Raw genomic sequence first — 13,067 nt, forward strand, 5'->3', positions numbered from 1 at the left:
CAGCACTGGCCAAGGACAGCTGGCTTACCTCATAGCTACTGAAAATATTCAGAAGGATTTTTGTAAAGTCACATGAGCTTATGATCCAAGGAGCAGGTCATAGGCCAAAGTGAAAGAAAAATTAAATCCCCACCCTTCCAGTAGAAGTGATTAACACTAGGTCTCTTGAATCTGAAAATTTTGTGCAAACAGGAGTGTAAGCTGCTGTCCTTTATTGACTCCTTGTCGGAATTACAAGCTCTCCAAGTATGTTTTGGAATCTGGAAGCAGGTGATCTGACTTCAGAATCAGTAAGCATCAATCTAAATCAGTCATTCAGAATTCTGTCCCTGAAACTTCTGAAATTCAGTGTTATTTTGATATACACAAAGCAACCATGTAGTTTGTCTAAATTACTTTAATTGTAGGTGAAGGGAAAACAAGAAATCAGAACAGAAAAGTCAAATCTCTAGGAAAGCATGTGAACAGGGCATTTTTCTTCCATAACACCTTGTCTCACCTTTTGTCCCAAAAATGGCAGCTGCCTCTACAGACAGAGGACTTCTAGTAGTGTCTGAGCACACAATATGGTCTACTCATGATTTTAGAGATAGTCTCCTATTTGGTGTTTTTCTTAATGCCCCAGAGTCATGTGACTGTGAGAATCTCAGCTTTTGTTGGGGAAAATTTTTCCCCCCGATCTTTTCTCCCTAACTACAAGGGCTAAAAACATGAATCCTAAAAACCACAAAGTAAATAAATAGCCCTAAATGTATTTTTTTTAAGCTAATCTCATAATTTTGAGAGGGTCTGACTCATGTTTTTTTAAATGTTCGGCCTTGGCAGTACAGATAGCAGTCGGACAAAGGCTTAGGTGTGTCCTACTCCCACGCCACTCTTTGCGGCTGTAGTAGTTTTTAATACTTATTTTTAGTGCTGTGGGAGGGCTGCATGTATGGCATGGCTGGAAGCATCTGACAGGATGAGCACTTAGTGCATCTTCGTGACCCCACACAGTGCTATAAGAGACAAGAAGCATGCACAGAAAAAACTCTGAAGATGTAAGTTTGATGCAAGAACAGGAATTCATGAAACTAACAAAGCAAGGAACAGATTTCTCGATAAAGAAACAAAAGCCTGTTAGCTAAATGAAGCGTCTTGATGCTATCTAGCTGCAGTAATTTCTTCCAACTAGTCATCCCCACCTTTAAAAGAGAATGGGGGAAAGGGGTAGCTTTTTTTTTTTTTTTTTTAAAAAAAAGAGATCTCAGGATCCTCTTCCCTCACAGATCCTTTCCTGCCAAGGTAATTCTTTCTTAGTCACCCTGGAGCCCTCCCCTATATAAAGGGTGTGTGAGAGGAGCATAAACTTCCTGGTAAATTGGACAGATCCACCCCATCCCCTTACACCTTGAAGAATTTTAAAAATAAATAAACAAACAGCCATAGAGCTGCACCTCACATCCTGTTACAACTGCTGACAGCTGATTTCCTCCAATTGCCAGACCAACCATGCACCACCCAGCATGCCCAGAATGGTCACTGAAACGTGAGGTCATGGGGGACAAGACTAGTAGCAGTGGGAGATACACCACACTCTTGTTCTAATTCCGGTTCCTCATTGGGTGGTTGACGGTTACCTTCTACAATGTTTTCATTTACATCATCATCTTCCCATGAATAATAAAGACTGGGAAGGGACATGGTCACTCAGCTTACATGTCTGTGCTTTTCCCTCCTTTTCTTGGCACCTTTACCCTGTAACAGCTGGTCAAGATATTTCTTCATTATCTCCCCTTTTACTTCTACCAGACAAGGCACTTGGTTTCAACAAGACTATCTAAGTGCAGGGTATTAAGTACAGTGGCGATCCTGAACTGAATCTGACCAGCTGGTCTGTATTATGCTTTTGGGAATAGTGGATCTAAAAAGTTCTGTCAGTGGTCAAGGGCACAGCAGCTGAACATTGCCAGGCTAAATATATATATTTAAAAAACACACACATGTTGTTTGTACATTAATGCAGCACTATTGACTTCAGAAGAACTGCACTAATTTAGACCAGCAGAGAATTTGGCCCTAATAATGGCAATGCTAACCATGTACGGAGAGATGTGTATCCATGTACATACACCTATTGGGAAACGGATTTTTCGTGCTAGAGTTGCCAGTGTGTTGGATTTGCCATTCGAAGAAGACAGCTGAGACTGAGCATTAGTACAGTCACTTCAGATGTTTAAAGAAAAATCAGGGTATGTGACAGATGCTGCCATATTTCTTGGGTATTTTTACCGTGCATATTTCACACATTCCTCCCCATTTAAAAAGGGAGAATTAAAAGTTCAGTTCAGCAATCACACTTTTCCATTAGTGACTGAAGAAATCCAGTCCCTGTAGGCAGAAATTCGGGTATAAACCGTTGGTGACGCTGGATGGCAATTATCACTGCCCCAGCTCACAATGCCGATCAGCTTATAATACCCATTTTTCATGCATATCAGTGGCCCTCCAGAATCTCCCTGTAAAAAGGGGGGAAAAAAAGTTACTTGCTGCTATTAGAGAGTAAAGAGGGTTTTTTAATCAGATCACAAATATTTAGATCAGCTGAGTTACCAGGGTCCTGTTTCAAACTCTGACCTTCAACGATATTAGTGGTATCACCACAGTGCCCAGGAGCCCATTAGGTAAGCTACATTTTTGCCACCAGTAGTAGCCTGGAAAGCAAGTATTCATATCCACCACTCCAAGTACATACCGAGCAAGCAGTTGCTCCAGCAGCTCCACCACAAATGTTGGTATTTTTAATATCCTGTCCCCAGTAGCTCACACAGGCCTCGTTGGAGAGGAGAGGTATATTTGTCTGCTGCAGCCTGATGGAGTATTCATCCTCTAGTGAAAACAAAGGATGCATAGAGACGTGCCATTGAGGCAGGATGACAAGAGGTTACATATTTAAGACATGTACTATGTTAGTTATCCTCTAACCTTTTCAGCCAGGCCAGGCATCTCTTGACACTACAATTTGGGGATTACTATTGCAGAAATTATTTCCATTTACACATAATTTTAGAACCTTGCATCATTTCATATGCACATTTGACACATTGCATGGAATGAGATTCCATGTGTGTCTTCAGAGAACAAGAATTCCCCTCCACTCACACAGACAGGTATAACTCACTGCACCGGTGTCATCAGCTGGGTTTGAACCCTGGATCCCAAGAGCTAAAATTATAGCTGAGGGTCAGCTGTGCTAAATCATGAACTAAGTCCATTCACTGGAAGCACTATAGGGACCAGCCATTGAATGAGGACAAAGCTCCACCCTCCTGTAGCACAGTTACACATGCATGCAGTGAGCCAACAGAACACCGAGAGTATGTTAATAAACCCTTGCCAGGAAAAAGTCAGGGGAGAACCCCCCACAAAAAAACAAACAACTTTCCTGGTCCTCTTGTACTATCATTCAAGAACAATTAGGGGTTTAACACCAGCTCCTCCACCCCCAAGTGGAGATCATCTAACACCACCAAAATACCAAATGACAAGGGTCAAGGAGATCAGAGGCATCTAGATACCATGAGAATTGTCTCACCACATTCAAGTTTGTTGTTACCCTTTCTCTACCCTATGTTTTAACAGGGGGAGGTTTCTGGGACAGTCACTATGCCTTCTTTCCTGTTTAGAAACAATGTGGACAATATTGGAAACAAAAAATGAACTGAGTTGAAGGCAACAAGCAACTAAGCTCTCACAGGGCTCTGGACTTCAGGGTTTTCTTTAGTATTAGAAAAGTAACATGTACTTACTGCCCGATTCTGTTGCTCCCCATCCTGCTGTTAAGCATCTTGCATCAATGCTTATTTCCTCATCTCTATCTGGTAAGCAAATTATTGCTATAGAGTCTCCTGAGTAGAAGAGAATCAGGTCAGTATTTGGTATACCTTCCCTTTTTTTTATTTAACCGATCTCCAGTTTTTCTAACCCCCTTTCTCCTAGTCACCACTTCTCCCCAAACCAAACAACTCATTACTCCATGAAACAAATCAGAGAACCATATGGGCTCTAGTTAGATTTCCCCCCCCTCCCCTCCCCCGGACTGTCTGAAGGCCTGAAAGAACCATTTTAAAAGGTCACAATTACATGAAATGTGAGTGTCTCACGATATTTCTCTGCCCAGTGACCATACCACAAGATGGCTGACATTACTTTACTTTGGTCTGATAAAGGAGTTGGAGGGAGGGAGACTTCTGAAACACTGTGACAGAGAAACCAAGTTGGAGACTTTTAATTAGGCTTCCTGCAGAACTCAAGCAAGTGCACACTCCTAAGTCGGTGACAATTAACCCTGTCACGCAAGCAAGTCACAAAAAAAACTTTCACCAGTGGACCAGTCTCCCCCTAACTACACAATGATTCAATGGATTGAGGGAAAGAGGAGTTTGATCTGCATTAGCAACAGCACACGAAGAGGGTGTACAGCAGGGTCCGCGGTTCACTCACTCTAAGTTCAGAATTAGTGGGCACTAACTCTGTTTACACCACATTTCTATTCCACCAATACGTTGTTGAACAAGCTGTGACATTAGTATTTTTTGGAACAAACATCCCTACTCATGAATTAAATCCCAGGTTAACCATGGATGGATATTCTCTGACTATCTCTACACAGCTAAGAGGATATTTGGTAGAGTGGTAAACACACACTATTCCTTTAAATTCTGAACACTGCTAACTTGCTTTGTCAAACAAGATACTTTGCTTCAAAAGAAAGGTGCCTGTCAGTGCCAGAGAGTTATACATACAAATCTTTATGCAATGAGAAAAAGGAAGGGCCCCACAATGGAAACTATGTACTTATTCTTGGTTCTTCTAAATTTAGAATTTTAAGTACTATTTTAAATACAGGAGTCTTTCCACTGACTTCCCTGGGCTTTGGATCAGGCTCCCCATGAGCTCATATAGATAGTAGTGGTGTCCTAATGTCTATTGAAGATAACAGAGTTATATTACATATATTTAATCAGACAGCATGTCTTGGATCAGAACCTTCTCAATGGAGCATGCCAATCCCGCACCACATACTTCGACACACTAGAGTTGTAATACAAAAACTGGACTCCAGATAGTACCTAGTTTGATGGGTTTCTCCAGTTCCAAGAGAGTGAGATCATTGCTAGAAGGAAATCCACTGAAGTTATAGTGTGTGTGCACAGCTTTCACAAGGACAGGGTTGTTGCCTTTTATGTTTGGCAGCAAATAAGTTTTCCCCAGAACTATCCTGTCTGTCTGAGCACTGGGCAAGGAAAAACAGAACACACATTTTCAGTTCAATTAAGAAAACAAAACCTCCATATACAAAACGGGCATAAAATTCTACTTAAGATAATGGATGAGATTTTCAAAAGCACCTATGTGACTTTGAAGCACAAATCTGACTGGTTTTCAATGGGATTTATGCTATTTGAAAATTCCACCCAAAACAATCAGAAGTTACCATATTGTAAAAAAAAAAAAAAAAAAAAAAAAAAAGGAGAGATCAACTTTCAATTTCCAAAATGTTTGCACTACTGTCCATGTGTACTTTTAAACAAGGCAGCCCAGTATTCTCGAAACTCAGTCTTAGTGACACTAATCACTATAGCAGAAATTGGAGTCTAGTTTTGCTGAAGTCTACACTGACACAAATATTCAGGCCACACAAGTGTGCCAAACCTTTCCAAGAATCATTCTGCATCTCTCTCTGTTACGGAGTCATGGCAGACAATTCAGCTCAATGCTTTAAATGAGATTCTGGTGCAACTGCCACAGTCTCACCACCACTGAATAGTGAAGAGATCCCAAGGCACACATCAAGTTAAGTTAACCCTCACATGTAGTGTAATAATTAACTCTTTGGCTTGGGCTGGTCGAGGCACCACACTAGGCTAGCCATACTATTATATGTGGAAAAGCAAACTTGTGGAGAGACCTATTAGTGCCAGTAGAAGTTATTTTAGGAGGAGATTTTCACTGATAATGGGAGTGATTACACTGCTCACCCAGTACCCAAGATGAATTAAACCTTAGTATCCACCACATGCCCTGATGGAAGATCCCTGGAAATTGTATGTGTTGAGGAGGAGGAAGGGGAATGTACAAAAAGGGCTGTAGCAACAGGGAGGAAGAGGAGGTAAACACACACTTCTGGGACAGTTGTGAAGCAAGAAGTAGTATGAAGTGGTTTTACTTGTCAGGGAGCAACAATGATTTAGAGGCTGCCAATGTCGGCAGGCTAGCATGCGCCACTGTGGTATTGTTGTAAGGGTTAAAGACCTTGCCCACCTGAAGTTACAGTGTCCAGCTGTTAGGACCCACTTCTCAGCAACCAGAGAGCCTCCGCAGAAGTGCTCATTCTTGTACTGTAGACTAACCAGCCAGGGCCAGGACATTTGAGGTGCTGGTCTGCCACCGACCACCCTTGGCTTGCCTGGCTCTTCTCCGGCTGCTTTCACATTCCTCTCAGACTTGTCCACTGGGAATGGATCCACCACTGGAGTGCCACATTTGTCTGGAATTGGTTTCATTTTGTTAGTTATATTTTACTGGTCATAGCTTGACAAAGCTAAACATGCATAATAATCCAGACAGTGAAATATCAGACGTGCTCAAACAGAAGAAACACCCTATCAAGAGTACCAAGATCCCCAAGTACATCTGGTGGGATTAAGGGGGGAGAGCCTGAAAAACTGGGTGAATCATCTGCTTCCCACACCATTAATTTTCTAATAGGTGTTTACTGTGGGAGGGGCTGGTGTGAGAGAGAAGAGATAGTTGAAACCTTAAATGAACAATATTTACTTTCCTCAGAAGCTGTTAACTTAGTAGGTGGACCTGTGAGAAATTTAAGGGAACAACAGTCAATTAAAAAATTCCTGGTCAAGCTGTTTTCATTGGCACTGCAAGTGTAGTGGAGGAAATCATCAAGAACAGTAATGGACCTAGTGCATCAGAGCCTCTTTTTGGATCTCTATGGAAGATATTCTGGAACATTCCACAGGTCAGTAGTTCTGGAAGCATTTTTATAGAGGAGGTGCTGAAAGCCATTGAACAAAACTGTAAACCCTGTATATGATGGAAACCACTTCAAGCGAGAGGGTGCTGCTGCATCCCCAGTTCCAGCATCTATGGAACTAGCCTTTGGGTCACACGGCCTTGTGACAGACACCTCTGGCCTGCCTCCAGAGCCACAGGAGAAGCCACATCCCTTTAGTAAGAATTGTTGGATGAGCTCTTGTCAAAGAGACATGAGCAGACATGGAAGAGTTTATTGGTTTCCTGTGAGTGCAATCAGCATCTAGAGAACCATTCTTTCAGTTAAGCTTTTGGTGCGGTGGTCAGGACTATAAAAAAAAGTAAAATTAAGTATTGTCATAAATATAAAAGGAAGGGTAAACACCTTTAAAATCCCTCCTGGCCAGAGGAAAAATCCTTTCACCTGTAAAGAGTTAAGAAGCTAGGATAACCTCGCTGGCACCTGACCAAAATGACCAATGAGGAGACAAGATACTTTAAAAAGCTGGAGGGAGGGAGAGAGAGTCTGTGTGATGCTTTTGCCGGGGACAGAACAGGAATGGAGTCTTAGAACTTAGTAAGTAAATCTAGCTAGATATGCGTTAGATTATCATTTCTTTAAATGGCTGAGAAATTAAGCTGTGCTGAATAGAATGGATATTCCTGTCTGCGTGTCTTTTTGTAACTTAAGCTTTTGCCTAGAGGGATTCTCTATGTTTTGAATCTAATTATCCTGTAAGGTATTTACCATTCTGATTTTACAGAGGTGATTCTTTTTATTGTTACTTCTTTTTTTACTGTTTCTTCTATTAAAATTCTTCTTGTAAGACCTGAATGCTTTTCTCATTGTTCTTAAGATCCACGGGTTTGGGTCTGTGGTCACCTATGCAAATTGGTGAGGATTTTTTTTGTAAACCAAGCCTTCCACAGGAAGTGGGGTGCAAGGATTGGGAGGATTTTGGGGGGAAAGACATTTCCAAACAACGCTTTCCTAATAAAATAAACCCAGATAAACGTTTGGTGGTGGCAGTGGAAGTCCAAGGGTAAAATAGTTTGTACCTTGTGGAAGTTTTAACCTAAGCTGGTAAAAGTAAGCTTAGGAGGTTTTCATGCAGGTCCCCACATCTGTACCCTAGAGTTCAGAGAGTGGGGAAGGAACCTTGACAGGTATGTTAACCACATTCTCCCTCCACTAAGCTAAGATCCAGTGTTCAGCCTTGTACATTAATTCAGTAAGAATATTGCTATTTGATCCACTCATGACTGGAATTATGCAGGGACCGGAAAATCAACACCTCAGCAACATACCTCTAGTAGTACAACTAACAGCCAAGTCCATAGCTGAGAATGAAAATTGGCCATCATGGCATCCTCAGCTGAGTGTAGGACAATTCCTTCAGGAGACAGGTCACCTCAGCAGACTTGTATACATTCAAGTTTCCCTTCCTGGAGACCTCTACTACTATTTAGATACAAGAAGGCTATTTGGACTGGGAGAGAGAAAGCCCTACAGCATTACTTACATTTGCTTTCAAGTTCTATGCCACTTCTACTCTTCTGTGCTGGCCACCGATTCACCTCTTCAAACAGAATTTTAAAGCCTCTGTTCCCCACAGACCTGTCCGTCTTGAAATGTAGAGTCAGGTAGCTGCTGCTTGATAACAGGCTAAGAGACTTCTTTTGGCCACATAAACTAGCTGCAAATTATGAAGAAGTGAGCACTTACACAGTGACAAAGCAAATTTGTCTGTCAAATTGTGCTAAACTTATTCCTAGGGCAGCCACATTTTTGAAAATAAAACCCAGGCCAATTAGATATGTCAAAACATTATAATGACAATGGAGACTCCCGGGGTAGGAGTCCAATTACAGTTCTTTTGCTAGCTCTGCTAGGATCTTAAATGATTTGCCCAAAGTTATTCAATGTCTGAGTGCTCCAGGATAAGTCTAGTGCTACAGTATGTCGGGATAATACTTTAAGTACAGGAGTATTTTAATATCCTTCCTGAAGAGGGTGAAAATATTTTTCTCCTCCCAAGAATATTCAGTTATGAGATGCTCTGGGCAGTTTGTTAGTAAACTGTCTGAGGAAAAGCTTTGACAAAGTCCTCCATATAGTTGTGTTTCACAAGACATAGTACTTCCTTAATCATCAAACTAACAGCTTCAGCCTCTAAGGGTCCTCTGTCAAAGCTGCAGAAGAAAAAGAAAAAAGAAGAGCCATACTCAAGAAAAGGAGACTTACATTCTAAAACAATCCTACTCTGTTTATGCCAAAACAGTAAGACTACCTTCACTATTCAAAACATAAAGGAATAGTATCTGTCCATGAACGGCATATTAGATCAGATGCACATATAGAATGTAGTGCAGCAGGTCATAAGATACACAAGACTGAGCAAAGGAACAATGGAAACAGAAAGATAGTGAGACAGCAGCTCCCTCTTACTGTTACACCCATAAATAGTTCTAGAGAGAAGACAGAGTTCAGATTTCTTCAGGGTCCATCCTAGTCCCCGCCCAGTAGGAACTGTAGAACAATTCCAGAAGCACTCATTACCTTTGGAAAACCTACAGTAACTCATATTTCCCTCTCCCTCACCTTGTTTCATTCCCCACATAGAGAGATTGTCCCCACATCATATGTTGGGGAACTTCCCTGAGACAAGGCAGGAGAGAGAGAGAGAGAGAGAGATCAACACACCGAGCAGTCCTGAAGAGTTATTTGGACCATCATAGATGCTCAAAGAGTCCCAAATGCAGTCTCTTGCATTTTCTGTTACCAAGTCTCTGATCACAGCTCTCAATCTATTTCCTGAAGTGGAATAAACTGTCCAAGTGCAGTTCAGCATGTTGGGATAAGTGTTGGGGTAATTAGGAGATGTTATCTCAGCTGATCCAACTGGAATTAGATCCAAGATTGGACACCCTTAAAGAGAAAAATGAGAGCGTTTCAGAGGTTGAGATTTTGCCCTGACAGGAATCTGTCTTCTCGAACATTCATTACAAATGGTCTGAAAATGCTAGAGCTGTACAAACAACGGATTCTTTTTTTGATCACTGGCATAACTGGGAGATGGGGAGAGTGATTTTTTTTTTTAGTCAAAGGAAGCATTTTGTTAGACCCAAAAGGAAAAACCACTTTCTTTTTTGAGTTTAGCATTTCAAAAGCAAAAATTGAACTAAAATTCATAATGAAGTCATTTTCAATAGTCGTAACAAAATGCTTTGATTTTTTCAACTCCCCCACTTCCACTGAAACAATTCAGTTAGTTCTATACAAGTTTGCAAAAGGCCTCAGTCAACCTGAATCTGCTTTTTTATTTCCCCTCCTCCCCCCCACGCTGGAGGGGAAGGGGTGTGAAAAAGTTTCATCCAAAATTTTTCACTCAGCTTTGGAAAAATCTTGATCCCCTAGGATTTTCTAACAACAAAAGCAAGCAGACTTATGAGTGAAACTTAAATTCTATTGGTTTCTGCTTGAACAAAGCTCCTGTTGATACTAACTTCTACCTGCACAGCAAACGTAGTTCTCTGCACAGCTTGTTATAGTGCCCTTAACAGGTATATTTAAAATAGGAGAGCTGTTCTAGAAGAAGGAAAAGGGACTCATCATTTGGGAAGTGTGTTGAACTCTGGGAAGAGCCAAAGGCCAAGCTATCTGAGATCCTACAACCAGTACAGTTCAGCCACAGAGTAACATTTCTAATTAGACTAGATTCATACCTGGAAAAACATCCTTGGGCTAAGCCCATTGAAACCAATGGATGTATTTCCTCCGTTTTATTTAGTAGAGTAGAGCAGGCTGCAGGGCTGAAATTTACTTATTCGTAAAATAAATTTTACTCTTTATTTACTCCAGGCTTCTCCAAAGTCCTTTTGCTTGTAAGTTTCATTTATGTAGGTTGTGAAACGACAGTCATTTTCAGTTACTTCACCACTAGTAATTGGGCATCACACACATTTAGATTAAGACTAAGGTGTGGCATGGAGCTGGGTACATTTGGTGGGGCAGTGAGAGAGGAAGAACTGCAGGCTATTGGGAATGACATAGGGAAGGGTCTAGAAAAACTGGATGTCACACTAGGGTTCACATTTTCAAGCTTTAAAAAAAGTATGCTTCTTCTCCCAGATGTGTCACATATGGCATGACAGCCTACCCAGTTTAGCTAGAACTCCAGGATGCAAGGGCAAAGGGGGAAAAGCAGACAGAGTTCCTTTCCCATCACTCAAAATCTGAGGGAGCTGAGGCTGGCTTTGAGATTAGCTAAGAATTCCTTTATGTTCCAGCTACCAACACGTCTCTGGTCCTGTGTGGCAGCTCACAATGCAGGAACAGAAACAAAGCAGCAGCCAGCTAATATTAAAGAAACAGAACTGTGGACGTACCACCCAGACTGAATGAAGGGCAGTTGTTAAGGCACTAAGATGGCTATATTACTGGCTACGTTCTGGTATTGAAGTTAGCCATAGCAGAGCCCCTCCCACAACCAAAATCCAGGAGACATTTAGAAAAGCTATTTTTGGTTTGATTGTTTGCATCTTCCCTCCCTGCATGGCTGGCATAGAGAGCTAGAACTGATCTTACCTTTTTCAGCAGCTTTCAATTTTCCTAAAGCAGAACCTAAAATGAGAGAGTTACCATACTCACTGTTAAAGGTTAAACTCACCATACAAATAAACTAGGGATTCTGAATGCCTCAATGGGTAGACAAGGACTCTTGAGTGATTAGGCATTAAGAACCATATTCTGACACAGTGTGTCAGGTAGTTTTCCCTATATTTACAGTAAGATCTGTATGGTCTCCACATACATAATAGTAAAACTCATTTACCAGAACTGACAGTATGCTTATATTGGATAGACCTTTTACATGGACAAAACATTCTGCTTGTTTTGTTATGTGGCATAACAAAAGGGGGCGGGGGGAAATTGATGGATTAGGTTGTTGTGATCACAAAGTGATTTGCTTTCATGAAAAAGAGAAGTATCCTAAGGGACAAAGCAATAATTTTTCATATCTATGTCTTTGATCCCAGGGTATCAAAAGTTATTTCGTAGTAGGACAGTAGCATCCAGTGTGCTAGGTGTTATCCTCACAAGGATGACAGTCCCTGCCCCAAAGGGCTTCCAATCCAGGGCTACAAGAGAAAGGTGATGAGTGATGAAGAAAAAAAGTCAATTTTTTTTATCTATCATTTTCAAAAACTAGCCAACCTTAACTGTTGTATTAGTTAGCTAGTTATTCTTGTAGGTGCAGCAGAAGTGAGTCTTGAGGTGTGGGGGAGGTGTTTGAAGGAGTAAAGCAGACTTGCATACTAGTTCAGGGAGGGAGTTCAGTGCATAAGGAGAGAGGGAAAGGAAAAGAATGGTCATGAAAGAAGTCAACAAGTAGGGATGGTGATAGGAGTTAGTAATTTATGCAGAGCAGAATGGGTGGGGTCACCGGAAGATACAGTACATTGGTTAGGCTGTTAATTAGTGACCTTCATTTCACAGATAGGAAGAGAAAATGCAGAAGTTTGGTGAATTGCTTGAATACCTAGTAAATAGCAGAGACTGGGCTGGAACCAGACTTCTGATGCTCAATAAGCCTCCTCTCTGGAGGAGATAGGATAAGCCTCTCTCTACTGTACTGTTTTACATCTTCCAGATATTGTATGAAGATTTATTAAAAAGCTGCTTCTTTAGTTTTGTTTTCTTTTTATAAATGGTCACGAGACTCTCCTGCTATGTATTTTTCTCTTACATTTTGCATAACCTTCTTTTATACTCCGCTCCCACTCCTCACTGAAAACCAAATCTGCAACCAACTTACCAGGTTGTAGATCATGGAAAGAGTAGGTCAGAACAAACCCTTCTGTAGCCACTTCAACACTGGATGTGAAGGTCAGCATCACCACTGGACCATCAGACTTTAAAGGATAGAGTGAAATTTCCCCACAGAAGTTACCTGCCAGGTAATAGGATTCCAACTGGTAACCATGAAAGGCACAATGCTAGGCTATTGTATTTTACCCAGACCGGTTATACC

At 41.3% G+C, this 13,067-nt stretch overlaps 1 protein-coding gene across 1 annotated transcript in view; it reads right to left on the reverse strand.

The window, feature by feature from the left end:
- Positions 1–2,072: 2,072 nt before the first annotated feature.
- The window catches only part of OVCH1 (ovochymase 1), a 53,874-nt gene continuing 42,879 nt past the window's right edge, over positions 2,073–13,067 (reverse strand). The window contains exons 26-35 of the mRNA XM_077807512.1: positions 12,852–12,986; positions 11,621–11,656; positions 9,737–9,961; positions 8,556–8,729; positions 6,820–6,852; positions 6,304–6,529; positions 5,112–5,275; positions 3,789–3,887; positions 2,735–2,868; positions 2,073–2,498 (exon numbers count right to left, since the gene is read on the reverse strand). Coding sequence (XP_077663638.1) covers positions 2,334–2,498; positions 2,735–2,868; positions 3,789–3,887; positions 5,112–5,275; positions 6,304–6,529; positions 6,820–6,852; positions 8,556–8,729; positions 9,737–9,961; positions 11,621–11,656; positions 12,852–12,986 — 1,391 coding nt within the window. The 3' untranslated portion in view covers positions 2,073–2,333. The remainder of the gene's footprint in view (positions 2,499–2,734; positions 2,869–3,788; positions 3,888–5,111; positions 5,276–6,303; positions 6,530–6,819; positions 6,853–8,555; positions 8,730–9,736; positions 9,962–11,620; positions 11,657–12,851; positions 12,987–13,067) is intronic.

This window comes from Eretmochelys imbricata, chromosome 1 (genome assembly GCF_965152235.1).
Source record: "Eretmochelys imbricata isolate rEreImb1 chromosome 1, rEreImb1.hap1, whole genome shotgun sequence".
Taxonomy (NCBI): Eukaryota; Metazoa; Chordata; order Testudines; family Cheloniidae; genus Eretmochelys; species Eretmochelys imbricata.